This window comes from Blennius ocellaris (genome assembly GCF_963422515.1).
Source record: "Blennius ocellaris genome assembly, chromosome: 15".
In the NCBI taxonomy this organism is placed as follows: domain Eukaryota; kingdom Metazoa; phylum Chordata; class Actinopteri; order Blenniiformes; family Blenniidae; genus Blennius; species Blennius ocellaris.
The window spans coordinates 21,438,714-21,456,264 of NC_137664.1; the positions used below are offsets into that span (position 1 = coordinate 21,438,714).

Consider the following 17,551-nt stretch of genomic DNA (forward strand, 5'->3'; position numbering starts at 1 on the left):
CTCAAGTATTTTGGCTGTTTGAGTGTCGCCCAGCTTGAAATCTTCCAGGAAAACCTGTCCGTTTTCCGCGTTCTGCAGCTTGTCCCTTCATCACGCTGTGTTAACAGTTAAATGTGTGTCGTACACAGCGACGTGTCCCAGGTTGTCCCTTCTATCCGAGTCCCCTCCTCAGAGGTTTTACTGTATTTGCATAAAGACTGTACATATTTTATGTAAACTGACACAACTGGGGGGAAATGTTGTTCCTTTTTCAATCCTCCTTTTACCTACACTTGTAAATCGGTAATCAGCAATGACAAAGAAAGCCCAGTTCCATGTTTTCAATATTTATTTTTTTTTACACCGTTCAGATGCTTCCTGGCTGTGTGAGAAAAAAAAACCGTCACTGTGATAAGCGTATGAATAAGTATTCTCTTTTCTTCTGTTCACGCAAGTAAGCATTTTTCAAGACAGCTTTTTTTTTTTACATGCTCGACAGTGTTTTATCTTGTCTTCGTCAGGAATGTCATCCGGTGATGGTGGATGTATGTCTTTATATGAGCTGGAGATAGAGTTTGAGGGTTTTACGCACTACCTTCGCTGTTCCAAGGACTCTTCTGGACTCACGCTACAGATGCTGCTCCTGGGACCTGCTGCAGTCATTCTCCTAGTTTAGGCATCACTACTGTGAGTTCTCTTACTCCTGCAGGTACTACGTCAGCTTTAACCATCTGTTTCAGCTGTTTCTTCAACCCTTCGTGGTTCTTTGTGTTTTTGTATTCTTTCTCTCTGATGTTGTCAGCTGATACTACCACAATTATCACTGTTGCCCCCTTCTATTGTTTGCCAAACACCAGAATGTCCAGTTGGTTAGCCAGCAGCTCTTTCTCAGTCTGTAAGCTGAAGTGACACAAGATCTTAGCTCTGTTGTTCTCAACCACCTTCACTGGAAGCTCCCACCATGGTTTGGGTATTTCGAGTCCATACTGGGCTCAGATGTTTCCGTACACTATCCCTGCCTCTTGGTTGTGTCTCTCCATATACGGTGATCCTGCTTGCCTCTTACTCCTTGCTACTATATGCTGAACTGTCTCTGGACCATCTTTGCACAGCCTACAGTTTGGATCTGATCTAATGAGATAGACCCTCACCTTCATTGGTATTTTTCTACTCAGCCTTACTCAACTTGGTCTAATTGCTATTGACACTTTTCCATTCCATGATATACATGTTGTGGTACCTGTTCGATCGAGTTTCCAAGCAAGCTGAGGTGAGTAGAAAATGTTACGTCAGCAGACAGCAGGCTACTGATTGACTGGCGCGTGACAACACAGATGAGCAGGAAGGCGGCTCATTAACCCCGCCATTTTTGTTAAACCCGATCACAACAGAAATGCTCACAAACAGAGACAGATGCACACCTTATCACAAAAGATGCTAAAAACATGACCACAATCCATAGTTGTCCTGGCAGATGCCATTTAATCACATTTCCATCCATCCATCCATTGTCCACCACTTATCCGGGCCCGGGTCGCAGAGGCAGCAGTCTAAGCAGGGTTCCCAGACTTCCCTCACCCCAGACACTTCCTCCAGCTCCTCCGGTGGCACCCCAAGGCGTTCCCAGGCCAGCCGAGAGACATTGTCCCTCCAGCATGTCCTAGGTCTGCCCCAAGGCCTCCTACTGGAGGGACATGCCTGTAACACCTCCCTGGGGAGGCGTCCGGGGGGCATCTGAAACACCTCAGCTGGTTCCTCTGGCCTTATGGCTCAGCTCCTTCTTCAGCGTGACGCACTGGCTCCTGAGAGAACCCATACTCCAACGAGCATATCTGGAAACTCCATGAGAAGATGCACCGTTGATGTCATCGACTTATTCACAGAAAGGAGTAACAACTGTTCCGCATCTGCTGGAGCTGGCTGGATGTCACCTGGACAACACTGACGCCCTGGCAGAGAGACTGGAGGTTAGATCTGTTCCAGTGATCAGAACTCTACTGGAAAAGTTCAAGAAGGCATTTTCTAGGAAGGACAGCGCACTCCCGCAGCACTGGTTCAATGGAGAAATAACACCTGATGTTTCGGACTCTTTCTCCATGCTGATGATCAGACCAAAACTTCCACAATGTGTTAACATGGGCCCTCTGTTCGGTGATAATGTGTGGGTGTCATGAAACTCTGTGAACGGTAAAGGTCTTTACCAGAGCTTTGTAAAGGCCTTGAATAAAGAGAATCTCAAAGACAGGGCAGACACACCATGGAGGGCCTTTCTGAAAGTAAAACCTGAGGTAAAACCAGCTTGGGGTGTACTGTCTATACCAGTGTTTTTCAACCTTTTTTGAGCCAAGGCACACTTTTGTCTTTGGAAAACTCTGGAGGCACACCACCAACTGAAAATGTTAAAATGTTAAACTCTGTAGCCTCTATTAACAATATAAAGTCATTATCATCAAAGCTTTATCAACAGGAATCAAATAAATACAGAAAAAAGTATTTCCCAATTTCTTTTTTTTATTTTTACTCCCTCAGTGTGAAACCTGGACCTGATGGATGAAGAACTGAGATCCTGGTTCACATTCTTCCTTTTCAAAAACTTCTCCATCACTGTCACTGACACAGTACTTTGATACAAGATGGGAGCAGGAGGAGGTGGAGATTAACGTCTGTTAAGTTTCGATTTCACCGCCAACGTTCTGTGCTGCCATCTATTGGCGAAGAGTATTGTAGTGATCACGGAGTTGGTCGCTGCAGGGCATGATGGGAGTTCAGGTTATGTGTTGCCGGAGGTTATTGAGGGTTATTGTTGGGGTTGTTGTGTGTGTTGGTTTGTGCTTGTGTTGTGTTTTTGTTCCTCGGTTCAGAGAGTTAATTATTTCATCTAGTTTGGTTTGGTTTGTTGGATGTTGGTGTGAAACCATGAGTGAGAAATGTGTTGTGTGGAGTCTCATCCTGTTATGAAGTTACAGTTACGTGTGTTCATGTTAAAATAAAAGCCTCTGGTGTTCAGCTGGCACAATAGAATTTCGACTCAGAGCAATTCTTCCGCAGCGCTTGCAACAGTATTAATACACGAGTACTCTGCACACTGCTCTCACACCTGACAGGGGCACACCTGACCGTATCTCGCAGAACATGAAAAACACTGGTCTATACCACCATTAACAAGAAATATTGTAGATTTACATGGGTGTCTTTTACATGACATTTTAGCAGTGAATTCCTTTGTGTCAGTTCTCAACCCCACTGTTTCAGATGGTTGTCCTTTCTGTTCTGTTAGAGAGACAGCTTTTCATTGTTTTGCCTCCTGTCCCAGATTAAAGCCACTGTCCAGAACACTCAGCACCCTCGTGAGTCTCTTCAAAGAGCACTTCATAGAACAAATGTTTATTTTTGTTTTTTCCTACAGGAGGAAACACAGGAAAAAGGGGAGATTGTTGAACTTCATCTTTGGGCAAGCGAAACTAGCAATCTACCTGAGTAGGAAGGAAAGGAGTATCGGGGGAGAGAAGATGTGACGCCTCACTGTTGTTTAAGAGTCTTTTGAGAGCTGATATCCAAATACAACAAAGGTACTACCTTAAAATGGATAAAGTGGACACTTTTAAGAATGTCTGGGCCTATAACTGTGTACTTTTTTCTTTCAGACTGTCCAAAATTATATTCATGGAGGCGTTGCTGTAACTCGCGATGGCAGATGTTGTATTGTTTCTTTTTTAACTTGTTTTTTTTTTATCTTTGGTTTTATGTCTTATCTGTAAATAATGTTGGTTGTATAATCTCCATACCTGTTTCAATAAAATATTTGTAAACTCTCTCTCTCTCGCTCTCGCTCTCTTTCTCTCAACTGTAGTCTGTACCCTCTGTTTTTTCTCTCTCTTCCTCTGTGCAGCTCATAGTAACCAATACGTTCTGAGTTTGTGTTTCACAGCATTTTTTAAAGTAATTTTACTACTTATTTGTCAAAGTAATCAATATTGCTGCTTTATTTTCAGTAACTTGCACAAGATTGAGATGAGGCACAACGTGATGCCTGTGAATTTCTGCAGGATTCTGTTTGGATGTCCGCATTTATTGGAATAAATGTGCTTAATGTGTGTTTAATGAGCATCTTGTTGAATATCATCACATCATTAATCCTTTTATTTGATTCATTGGTTTAAATAATTGAGTATTTTTGACATTTCATAATAATTGTTCGTTGAAGAGTAACTGGGTGTGGGAAATGCCCCACTTCCAATCAGGAGGAGAGTGTCTCAGCATGCCCCATTTAGGAAGATCCAGTGTAAAACATGCTGATATGCACATGAACACAAATTAATTATCCTTTCTGATTGGTGCATTTTGCCGGTTATCAACTAAGAAGACACCATGTTTAACCACAAGTATCAGAGGGTTTTGTGTTCATGTGGGAACAGTCTCTCTTCACAGTGGAGGGATTGAACTGAGTGCGGATCCCCCACAAGCCCTCATGTGCAGGTGGAGGTGTTGAATAGGGAAACTGTCCAACTTAGCTTCATCAAGACGAGACGACCTTCCAAGACGTCAAAGCTCCAGATGACCTGATTCATTTTAATTTGAGATGGATGAATGAGAATCTGCGGAAACGCTTTCAATACCATGTTTTAATGAAAACAAACCAGTTTGGACATGAAACATATTTGTATTCCAACGTACTTCCTAAAAATTTAATCACTACTTTTTGTATTTGCAAACTGGCATGTGACATTGTTTACAGTATTGTGTTTGATCATTTCTAAAATAAATTTAAAATGAAATACATTGAATTTAAAATGGTAAATATATATATTTGATATAATATACTGATCAATTTATCTTTGATTTGAATTTTGCTTTTGCCAGTGCAGATCAGCCCTAATTATTAACATCAAATACTAATTTATTTTCCATCTTCTAAATCCCAAATTTAAGTTAGAAATCACACAATTTCTACATTTAAAATTCATGAAACTTTTTTATTTTTAGATTCACCACATGAAATTGTATTAGACTATTATGTCCAGACATTGGTTTGTTAGCATCATTGTTTTTTTTTTTTTTTTTTTAAGTTGCTTTATGCTTGAGGCATGAAACATTTTCATTTGAAACCTTTTTTTAATGACTAAAACTAAAACAAGGTTACTTTTCAGTGTTTCCAGTAAACTAATTTCAGTGTGTCAGACACCTTGTACCTAGTGGACGAATCACATTTGATTATTAACAGGATAACCCTTTGAGATGTAACACCTCAATTGCGAGGGAGTCCGACAACAAGCATCTCAGACAATGTTAATAAAAAAAAAAAAAAAAAAAGATAAGCAAAATGACAAAACAACAATGACAAAATCTGCGTGACCAAACGGGTATCTAACTGTTAAAATACCTTAATGAGAAGCCAGCATGTCTAAATGACCTGTGAAACGACTGACACGTTTTCCTGGCAAATTTCAAGCCGAGCGGAGACTAAAACCGCCAAAATATTACAAGTTTCTATTTCCATTTTCCTGTAGTCGGCCTGGTTGGATGAAGGATAATTGCCAAACGAATACAGAAAGCGACAAAGCCATCTACAGCTGGCGAGGACATCAGCGGTGAGGCACCGGCAGTTGCTGAAATATGAAACAATTGATTGGTGTCCAGGGACACGAATCTTCTATCACAGACTTCTTTGGTCCACGGTCGGTGGAGCAACATGGTGTCAGGATGTTGGACTGACAAACATGAGTTTCTGTTTCAGGTTGACGTTTGTCATTTACGTTACAGTAAACATTGCTATGTAAATAGGATCTGGGATTATGTGGAATGTGATAATCCCCCCCACATTTTGCACATTTACTATGTTATGTTATCTATGGCAATGTCCCAAATGGTTGGTTTTTAGAGTCTATTTTCGTTTTGGGGTTATATATGAACAATAATGGGATTAGACAACTATTGAATTACTCCTTTTCTTTTCTAGATTTACTGTGGTACAATATTGTCTAGTTTTCAGGTGTAAGTATTTGGATTTATCATCGTTATTCTTTTTTTTACCTTTATAATGTACATACTTTATTTTGTATTTATTGTGCATACATTTCTTTGTATTGTTCAGTTATGTGCTTATAAATAAAAGTTTGCTTTTATGGGACACTTGGCATGTATGAAAAATGATCAAACTTTTATTGTTGAAGATGAAGTGGTCTGGATAATGAAAGAAGAAGATTCTTTTTCCTGTGAGTTGGCTGCTGAAGTGATGCGTCCAGCTGTTTGAGGAGGGGAGAAAGTTCCCGGTGTGACCAGAGAGGGCAGAAGAGTTCAGCTAATGTCTCCCGCTGCTCGCGCTGCTCCGCCGGGCTCCGGCTCCGCTCCGCCCCGCTGCTGCACTCCAGCTCCGGGCTTTACCCGCAGCCTCTTTAGATCAATGTCTCTCTCTCTCTCTCTCTCTCTCTCTCTCTCTCTCTCTCTCTCTCTCAAACACACACACACACACACACACACACACATACACACACTCACGGTGGGAGTGGGTCCGGCTCTCTCCACCGCGCTGGCCGGCAGACGGAGCGCCTATGTCGGGCAGAAGTGCGGCTGTGCTCGGTGTGGATGCAGCGGGACTGATGGAGACTTCTACACCTTCTACACCTTCATAGTGACTGGAACTTCTTGTCACCTGTACAGGGAGGGAAACTCGTCCTCTCCGTGTGGCTTTTGGGGGAATTTCCTTTTCCTTCTTTCTTTTTGGAATCCTCACCGGGAGAATCAGGGTTATTCTGGGGGTGGAAGAGGTTATTTTACCCCCCACCACCCCCCCTCCATCTCTGCCTCTGCTGCGTCCTGATTTCACACCCTGTGGAGGTTTCCTTCCATTCATTCTTTTTTCCCCCCTAACTGACACTGAGGTTCTGTGAAGGATTAAAAGCAGAGATCCAGGAGGAGGAATCCAGGAGGAATCCAGGGGGAATCCAGGAGGAATCCAGGAGGAATCCAGGGAGCGCAGGCAGGATTGTGCGTCTTTTCTGCGCCTCCTCTGGCTCGTCGGGACTGGAGCAGGGCAGCATGGAGCCGGCCTGGGGTGGATGTATTGGGGATGTTTGGGAGGTGCTGATGCTGAGGAGGAAGAGGAGGAGGAGGAGGAGGAGGACAGGAGCATTCTACCTGCTGCTGCTGCTCTGCTGGATTCTGGATGCTCACACCACAGTGCACGGTGAGTGTGTGTGTGTGTGTGTGTGTGTGTGTGTGTGTCAGGCTCTGACCTGCTCCACTGGGTTTCTCGGGCTCTAACATGGCTCTCTGAGCTCCACCAGGTCATCCTGTGCTCAGCGCGCTGGATTTTCACTCTCAGTTCCTCCCATGTAGGAGTAATCCCATCCCCATCACATCATTCTGATGAAGTTTGATTTGGGGATTTTTTGTGATTCAAGAAGCTGATGTGATTTCACAAGGGTCCTTTTGCTGTTGGCTCTTGCAGCTGTTTCCCTAATAAAAAAAATAAAAAAAAGACTAAATGTGAGGCTATAATACAGTGAATCTTCATGGATTTGCGTTTGAATAATTCTGCTCAAATCTCCAGCTTTTATGCTATCAGACATTTATGCAATTAAAAAAAAACTACCAAACACAATAAACACTGATGCTTTTCTATAAGTAGTGAATTTTATTACGTTGCTGTAATGAAGCTTCAGGTTTGTAACAATCTCCACTCTCTGCTCATTTGACCATCATAATCATATGAAATGGTCTGAACATGTCAATGTCATCCCAATTGATGTCGACACATCTATTTCAAATCAATTATTCAGGATATGAATAGGAGTGATGTTTGAGAATGCTAATGGAGATCTGATTCATTCATATTTATTTATTTTTCCTGCTGTTTAACATTTCTGCTACGAAGATGTGATGGATTTGCTCTATTCCATCAGTTGTACTTGACATGGGGCGTTTTCTAGCTTGGAGCTTTGAGGGTGGATTCTCCTCTCAGGACGTTTCCCAGTTTCCTCTGTGTCATCACGTGTTGAGTTGTGCTGTTTCCCCCCCACCTTGTTGGCCTGAACCTCCTCCACTCGGTTCTTCTCTTCTGCTCCACACGGAACTCCAGCTCAATCTTCACAGGCTCACTTGGTAGCAGGTTTTTGGCTTTTCCTGAAAGCCCTTCTCAGAAAGACTGATCCTGTTTATGGCTGCACGTCGGCTGAATTGAAAGAGTTCTGCGTTACTCCCAAAGGGAAGTTGCAGTGGCGAGGCAGAGGAGTGACAATCAAAAAGAGAATGATGCTTTTTTTTTGTATGAACCAACAGATGAGATCCGGTCCAAATGGAGCTCAAAGCCTCAAATTAGGACACTAATCCCTGACAGGTCTGTGAGCACTGAGACAGATCCATGAAACCTGCTCAGACCAGCTGCTTTTATTGGTTTTCTTCAGGTTCCGTGCAGGATTGAACAGGTTTTTTTGTACTGAAAACGATTGAGGAGCAGCTGCTCTTCTTCTCCCATTCAGTCCTGCATAATTCTGAAAGAAATGAACTCGAATACATCAAATATGAATTAAAACGTCTGTTACTTTACTTCTATGGAGTAGAAAGGCAGTTCTTATTAACATGTGCTAATATATTTATTTAATTTGTAACAATATATGTCATCCGTGGTAAAGATATTCACACAGGGACGGCGTGTTTATTATAATTATTCATATACAGTATTTTGTATATGTTGTCATGCTTGTTATTTTTACTGCATCCTCTACTTACTGTCGTATTGACTCTCGTTTATGTATTTATAGATTTGATCATGTTGCCAGAATATAGTTGAAACTAGTTGGACCGTCCGAATTGAACTGTTTCAATTGGTAACATCTAAGTGGATGAAGTTCTTCAAACTTAATCTAATTTATGAACTTAATTTCAAACAAGCCGATTCATTTCGTTGCGACCAATTGAAACAATTCAGTTAAGTTGGTCCAACTCTTCTTTTATTTTTCACTTGTACTTGCATCACAGGAGTTGTCTTTTAATTCCATTGCACATGTTTAACGACAATAAAAGCATCACACCATTATCTTGTTCAACAGGAAGCATCAGAAAGCAGGTAGAGGACAGAAATCTGTCTGTCGCTGTTTCGCACGTCACTTTATTGTTTAAAAGTTCATAAAAACAACAATAATATCAACAGCACGCATAAAGATCCAGTTATTGACATCCTTTTCGAGCCTTTATTTCCTGTGGTGGCGACACTTTACTCCGTGTTCCTGGATCGTTTGGTCACGCGTGTATGTTTCTGTCATCGTGTCTCTGAATCGGCCTCATCTCCGTTTTTGAAGTTTCCCTCGCCGCCACATTGAGCCGTCAGCTGTATTGTCTCCCTGCGTCCATGCGGGACTCCACCCGGCAACTCCACGCTTCCCCTGTTGAAGTAACATCATTGTTATTGATGGCTGGGAGTTGATGCGACGACGTTACCAAGGACAGGGCGCTTTCTGGCTGCGCTTCATCGACTCTGCTGTTGTCTCAATTGATAGCGGCAGATGTTGGTTGCTTTTTTTTTTTTTTTTTTTACCCGTTACAGCTGTATCCAGCTGAGCCACGCCGCGATAATCACAGCCAGGAAACCTCTTCAGCATACATTTTTAAAAACAAATCCATTGCCCCAGCTTGGCGAGGGCTTCCCTGGAGGAAGTGCAGATTTCTTACAGCGTAAAATGTTCCATTACAAATACATCACAGTCTGTGTAAGGAGTGAATTGAAGTGAAATTTTAATTGAACCTTTGCTTTAAATATCCCAAAGCTTCATTTGTAAATCTTGTAATATTTGTTGTTTCGCTTCATGATGAAAACAAACTGAGAAGAGTTTATTATTCATTTCTCTCTCGCCCTCTCTGTCTCTCACTCTCTCTCTCTCTCTCTCTCTCACCCTCTCTGTCTCTCACTCTTTCACTGTCTCTTCCTCTTGCTCTCTCTCTCTCTCTTTCTCTCACTCTCTCTCTCTCTCTCGCCCTCTCTCTCGCCCTCTCTCTGTGCCTCCTACTGTCAATAAATTATGTCCTAACACTTTAATTAAGCTAATTGATGATACAAGAAGTGCCCCCCAACACACACACACACACACACACACACACACACACACACACACACACACACACACACACACACACACACACACACACACACACACACACACACAGAGTCTTTGGCTGGTTCGATGTCCTGCAGCCTGCCGTCGCATCACAATTCAAAAGAGGGAAAAATTTGCCGCAAAGTCAATTTATTTTCTTCTGAATTTGCGAAAGGCCCAAGTGTCGTCGTGCGCATTTCTCATGCTTGGTCGACCTCACACAACTCTGACATGCAAACCCACTCCGGAGGCCACGGGGCGCCTTTGTGCACGGCGGCGAGCTGAAGGGGGTCAAAGTGGCGTCGCTTCATTCTCTCCTGTTCATCTATCAGGACAAAGTGCTGCGCTGGAAGTGGATGGATCACTGACGGCTCACAGACTGCAGCAGATACACTGCCAGTGTGTCTGTAAATTATCCACAGCAGAGGTGTCAAACACATGGCCTGTGGCCCAAAACAGGTCCAATCAATTCTGCAGGATGACGTTACGGACTCTCACAATTAGAAGGACAATTAATGTAATGTTTCTATTAACGTAAGTGCTTTATATTGTTAATTAACTGGGGATTGTAGTGTTTCAGGAAGAGGAGCAGACGTCAGTCCAAACTCCGACCAGAGCTGATAAAACAGCAGTGAAATTGTTACTTTATCAATAAAGTAGCATCAGAGCCACACTGTGAGTTTATACATTTTACTTATTAAAGTAAGCAAACAAAATAAAAAAAACAAACAAGATCTTGAAATAGATTTCAATAACAGCATTGGTTTGATTTAGTTTTTTTGTTAAGTTCAGTGAGTTTATATCCAATTTCAGTGTCACAATCAAACCTGTTTAAACGCCTATTCATTACAAACAAATAACATTCCTGACTGTTAAGAAGTGAAACCAGTTTGAGATTTCGTCTTCTTAGTGGGACATGTTGCCATTGGAAGTTCGGAAATGGACCCCCGTAAAATATGGACCCCGGGGTCCATTTTCCACTGCAAAATATGGACCCCCCCTTATAGAATCTGGACTCCCGCCTCCCCTATATAATATGTATTCCCCCTGATATTTGTACTGAAATGTTAACACATTTTAACCACAAATAAATGTGAACATGGACAACAAAATACAGTCGCGAGTGAATACAACTTTTATTAGAAATGACTATTGAGTAACAACAGGTTCAAAATGCTCACACAGGTTCTTCAAGAACACGGCTTTGCCTGATGGTGCAGATAGAGCCTCCAGGAAATGACTTACTTGACATTGTTGGCCCAGGTTTTGTGTCAAGCACTTTGTTTATTGGTTGAATACATAAATAATCTATTGAAAATGAAACCTCTGGGTGAGTTGACCTGTCCTCTGGCGCAGAACTCAGGAAAAACATTTTCATTGCAATCGATGTATCTTGAAGTTTTCATCCAAATCTTCTCAAATTGAATAACATTAATGGCCACTAGAGTATGGTGTTGGTGATGATGTGTTCATTCTTTCTTCGGTTTAGGTGTTTTGTTTAATAAAGGAATTAAGGACCCGTTTGAAAGTGAAGATATTTAGAAATATTTTCCAGACTTTTCCGAATAGTGTGAAAATACAACTTAAGTTTACATGATGTACTTTATTACTTGTCAGAGTAACTGAACCCGATTGCAACACAGTTAGGAACTACAGATCCTTGTTTGCCTGGAAGTATTCAAAATTAGTGTCAGCTTAGTGAGTCTGACGGAGGTGAAGTTCGACAAGGAAACAAACTAACAACAAACTAAGACTTCATTTTACAGAAATATATAACTCTTAATAATATAGTGTGAAGTAACAGGAAGGATTTTCAAAAAGTGTTTTGTCCCAGTGACACGCATGATGAACACTGATGTTCTCTGGCGAGATGGAAATATGAAACTGAAGTGAAGAAAATTACAAGGCATGGAATGGTCTCAGAATAAAATAAAGAACAGAAGAAGAAGAAGGAGTCCTTGGGAGTTTGAGAAATGGCGAGCAGCTCCTCCTCCGTCCTGCAGGACGCCTGGCCTTGATGGATGGAGTGTTTAAGGAGGTCAAAGCGAGGCGAATACATCATCTTTGTTTTTGTTTCGACCATGTTATTAGATTATTCCCAACGAGCGCTAACCTCCATGATTCATTGTTAAACTGGACGTGAGCCTGGTGAACCCTGACTGATCCGAGAGTTCATCGGCTGCACGGCTTTCACATTTAAAACCGTCAATCCAGGACCGCCGCCTGCTCCCGCTGCTCTCAATCACCAGAACAGGGTCAAAACCAGGCATGACACAGCATTGCATCGCCTGGGATCATAAATGTCTGTGTGGTTTATCTGAATCACAAACCAGGAGCTCAAACAAAACTCTTCAAAATGAGGCTCCAATCCTCTTGCTGTTGATCTCTGAGTGCTTCCGTCCTCCTCACACGTCTTCTCTTCTTCATCCTCTTCCTCATCCTCTGCCTCTGCACGGGCCAACTGGAGTATTACCAGAGCCGCGCTGCTCTTCCTCCAGTAAGCTTCCAAAGGGGAGCGTGAGCATGTATGTCGCGGGTGTGGTCATTTGAACAATGGAGTGCTCAGCATTAAGACTGAGCAGCTTTCACTTTCGGAGCTTTGTTTTTATCCACAGAGGATTTGTCTGATCTGTCTTCTCGCAAGACAAAAAGCTGAAGGACACTGGCGTGATTCGTTCAGTCTGATCACAATGGAAATCACAAATACAGACAGAGTCATTGTGGTTAAACCAAACCACAAATGCAATTAAGTGTTTGTGAGGAACAAGTCCTGTGTGGACACGACCATTACCATTCCCTATGCCGCTGGAAAAAGCAAAGCGAACCTTCACTGTTAAATCTGCTTTGGCATCAGCAATGAAGCTGCTCTTCCTTCAGCTGATAAGATGTTCAGGAGGAACGTTGGATCATTCGTTCTGCTTCAGATCAGAGAGATTGTGAGGATTTCTGCTGTGAATGTCTCTTTGGGCTCATTCCACAGCGTCTGGGTTGGATCCAGGTCTGAACTGAAGGATGTTCCTCTGCTCACCATTGACTTCTACTTCAGTTAACTTCTATAAACGTAACCAGGTGACATCCTGATATCATCCGATACGGTGAAGGATCAACTTATATTGCTTTCTTCTCCTCATGAAGACTGGACCAGGCCACTCCTGCTGGCACCTTGGTTTGGTTTTGCTTTGCTTTCACGCTGCACATTTGAGTGCAAACAAACCACCTGGAAGACATCATGCAATTACAACAGCTGCTGGTTTGGGGTGCTATTGCCCGAAACGAACACTGTGACCAGAGGGGAAGAAAAGCATGATGAGGTAAAATCCCAAGTCTGGACCCAATGTGGAAATCCCACCCCTTTAGCCAGTGGTGGCTAATGGGTAGCCACAAGCAACTGCAATGCAGAGTGTTCAGAAGTCAATGAACCCCTACCTCACTATTTCCTCCTCACTACTGGAAGGTCCGTTGATTGTCCCTGGCGCGTTCGTACTGTCCGTGAACCGCACCTCAGTTCATTTGCAAGTGAACCGATTGGTCTCCAGGTTTTCTGACTCATCGTGTCATCTCGCCCTTTTACAGTCCTTCGCCTTGAGGTTTACTTGCTTCCAATTACATTTTCTCTGTTATGTTGTTTCTTGACAAGCAGTTTCAAATTATTTTTCCATCACCTCATCAATTGTGTCTTAAGTCTTCCAAGACTTGGTTTGAATCAACTTCTTGTCTTGCATCTCGATGAAAGCTGTCGGCTCGCCCATTCATGTTGTGTTTCCTCTTTCAAGTCTTGTTCGAATGTATGATGAATGTAGACGATGTGGTTTTAAACAAGCAATATCGTAACACTTCTGATATGAATGATTTGCTCTGCACATTCACTGTGTGCCCATACAGCAGGGAGACCAAAGAAGGACGAGATATTAATTCTCAAAATGAAGCATAGCCAAGTGTGTGTCATTGATCGTAGTCATATATTGTAACAGCAACATTTACCATCAGGCAGCAGAAGGTTTGTTGACTGTATTTTTCTTTGGACTTAAATGATTACCTTCCTGCTCTGGTGTCAGTGTCACGGTTATCATTCACACTTTTTCCCCTCGGAGATCCCTAATCTATTTATTTCTATCTATTTTCTGCTCGATATCTGTTTCAAATAAAATAGATGAATTTTCCCTGTTGATCAATAAGTCCTAAACACCTGGACAACTGCTGCTCCTGACCTTCTCTGAGCGATAGCTTATTGATCCGCTGATGAAGAGGCTCATCATCCAGCAAGGCCACTGCAGCTGGAAATATTCAGAATTTTTCTGCTGATATTAACTTATTGATTAATTTTACTGAGGATTGATGGAGTTCAGCACCACAGAAACCTTGTGCCAGGCTCCCACTGACAGAAGGTCAGGGGGGTCAGTTTGGTTTGACCTGATGAGGCACAACTTCAAAACCCGTGGAGAAAAATACAATTAAGTGTGCAATAGGAATATAATGGGATGTATTTGTATTTAAACACAGCTGTTAAAGTGTGGCCCTTAGGCATTGCTTTCTCAAACTTGTTGATTCCCTTTGATTCAGGAGTGTCAAACCCATTTTGGGTCAGTGCAATGTTAAGACCTTTTACACGTTACTTCCTGCTTTTACACTACTCATACAGTTTTGTGGCGAAATGTCAATTTTTGGCTAAACCCTCAGATATTATTCTGCCATTTTGATAGTCTTTGCTCACCAATCACCACGCCAATTTGCAGGTCATTTGGAATTACGCCCTGGAACTACTTGTCTCTAGAAAATTTCTTTTGGTCCAAAATCTGCCAAAATCTCAATTTCACAACTGCAGACTTCCTGTTGAGTTTTTGTTATGTGTGTAAGAGACTTTTTTTGTGCGTCCCAATTCACAAGCCACATGCATAACTCCTCCAAATTATCAACATTTTCACTGGACCTCATGACTATGCAAAGTTTCACAAAATGTTATGTACGTTAAGGCCGTCACAAACGTGTTTGTTTGAGCTGACCAATCAGAAAGGAACGGAATTACACAGTCTATGCAATGCCTGCCCCTAAAGTGCTAAAACTCAACATCACTGTGCGAGGAGAGCTCCCAGAAGTCACAGCGAGCACACAGAGAGTGGTCTTCGCTGTGCACGATTAGAGTTTCTATGCACTTGTGATTTTGGCACTGAATTGACACCATAATTAGGGCACAGCCTTTCGACGGCACAGAACGTTGCTGAGTAGGATGAGTCGCTGACTTGCAGCTGTCAGTAGTGAGAATGTGTGTAAGTGACATGTTGTGGTTTGACACGCCTCCTTCAGCCTCAGTTCATGTGTCTGATCTGATTTGTTGAATCTATCAAATTGTGTGGTGACAGCTTGCGTTTACCAGCTGCCTGGTTTCGTCTTTAGATTCAAAACAATGTCTCGGTGGCCTTGAATCTGTGTCCAGTCTATGAAATGTTGAGGTTTTTTTTTTTTTTTTTTCCTCAAGACGACCAAGGACCAATAGAAGCAACGCACAAAGTCACATGATTAGGCGTAAAGCTGATGCTGGTAGATATGTCGATTGATCCCCGGGGCTAAGCTCACAGCTGATTGATGCTGATTGTCGAATGGCTGATTGATGAAAGTGGCTTCATACTTGACTTGAACACCTCAAGGCGGGATGCAATCGTAACTTCCAGGATGGTGGAAAAGGGATTAAAACGCTGTGCGTTCCGGACAGAACGGGACAGGTATTCACGCTCATGCCAGCTGACGAGAGAGAAATCATGTGAATATAGTCAGTGAAACAAATCAGCTCCAGTCCTCTCCTCTCTGTTTGCCGCTCCCTGGTCCGGTACCGGGGAGGGCGCAGGACTACCCAGGATGTTTTTGTCCCGTCCAGTCCTACAGAATCCGCCCTGTTTGCAGCCCACTTAAAGGGGACATATCACTTGTAAGTCCCCTTGGACCAGACTGAACTTACTATTCTATTGTGGTTTTCCCAGATTCAACACGTCTCCTCAGAAACACGATTTTACAAGATGCCTGTATTGTTTACTTTGGTAGAAAATTAAATGTAATCAGGACTGGATTTATTGACGAGTAGGATAAAACCAAAGGTCAAATGATGACTTATTGAGTGAAAGTACAGTGTTAATGAATAATATCCAATAACAAGCAGCATTTACTGAACCAGGCTGCATCGTCCGGTTGTTCATATTGTGTTTTGATAATGGCCATGATGCTGGGAGCCTTAACTTAGTAAGTACAGCTTTTATAACCCTGCACTCACTAGTCCCTTTCAGTGAAACACAGTGCAGGACAATAGTTCCTAGTTTTAATAAGGTAATAATGTGAGGTATGGGACATCAGGGAGCTTTCAATCCACTTACATGTCAGTTTGTGAGGTTCTGGTTCGCCGTGTTAAGATGAACGAGATCATCGTGAAAAGTGTTTCTTACGTATAATGTATGTTAATGAGGAGTCTAATGTAGTAGAGCTGCTGAAAGAAACGAGATTGCATAAATGTATACAGAAAATGTCCATTTCTGAGGTTTTCTTTGACATTTTTCGGTTCTATGTGGGTGTGACTGCGAGGACTCAAACTATTGAGTGTTGCACATCTTCCATCTGAAGGAAGAAATCTCAAAACACTGCTGAAAAACAACCAAACAACAGAAGCAAGTGGAGCTAAATTTAATCAAGAATTGCATTAACGCTAAAAGCTCAAAGCAGTAAAACCTTTTCATTAATAAGCAGGGCAGAATAATAAAGTCAGAGACGATCCATTAGAGACACAGCAGGCTTTTAACACCAAGGAGATGTGAATTTACACCTCCAGCCAGCCGCCCCGCGCTGCATCTATCCATTAATTGTGAACGAGGGAGAAAATATCTCCCTAATTAATCATGATGTGGCACCGCCGTGGTTCCCAATCACCACGTTCCTTTTCCAGTTTGAAGCGATCGGTAATGCTATGCTTCCATATCAATTTGCGTTCCGCTGATTAAAATTCCCAATCGACTTCACGTGCAGATACACTTTTGATAGTTGATGAACTTTCACAGCCGTGAAGGTCCGTCGGGTCGAATTCGTTTGGACAGCAGTTCGTTCTGAGATGTTTATTATTTGGGCGTCTACTATTGAATTCATCTTGTTGTTGGGACTCAGATCACGATCGATCGTCCTCTGTTCGCTCCTGAGATAACATCACCGTGACTTCAGTTGAGCTTAAATTTTTCCTGATCAGCTCAGAATAATTGGAAGTCGCTGACCCTGAATCCAGGTTTATCCCTTCTCGTGTCACGACTGCCGACCTTCACTGCAGACTTGTTGATCTTGAACCAGACAAAAGTTTTCTTACGGGTACAAATTGGCTTGCCGAACCCACCCTCCACAGCAGGGTTTGTTTTAATTGGCCCACAGCTGACGGCGACGGCGGCGGCCTCTCTCCATGTGGAGGAGGCTGAGGTCTGGATGGTCGATCGCTCGGACGAATGAACGAGACGCTGTTTGTG

General features: G+C 42.6%; 1 protein-coding gene across 1 annotated transcript in view; it reads left to right on the forward strand.

Annotated features, from left to right (window-relative positions):
* Positions 1–17,551, forward strand: part of dcc (DCC netrin 1 receptor) — a gene marked incomplete at its 5' end in the record, with an annotated part of 378,467 nt that overhangs the window by 94,567 nt on the left and 266,349 nt on the right. Inside the window, one exon of the mRNA XM_080510296.1 lies at positions 6,869–7,162. Within this exon, the coding sequence (XP_080366422.1) occupies positions 6,869–7,162 (294 nt within the window). The remainder of the gene's footprint in view (positions 1–6,868; positions 7,163–17,551) is intronic.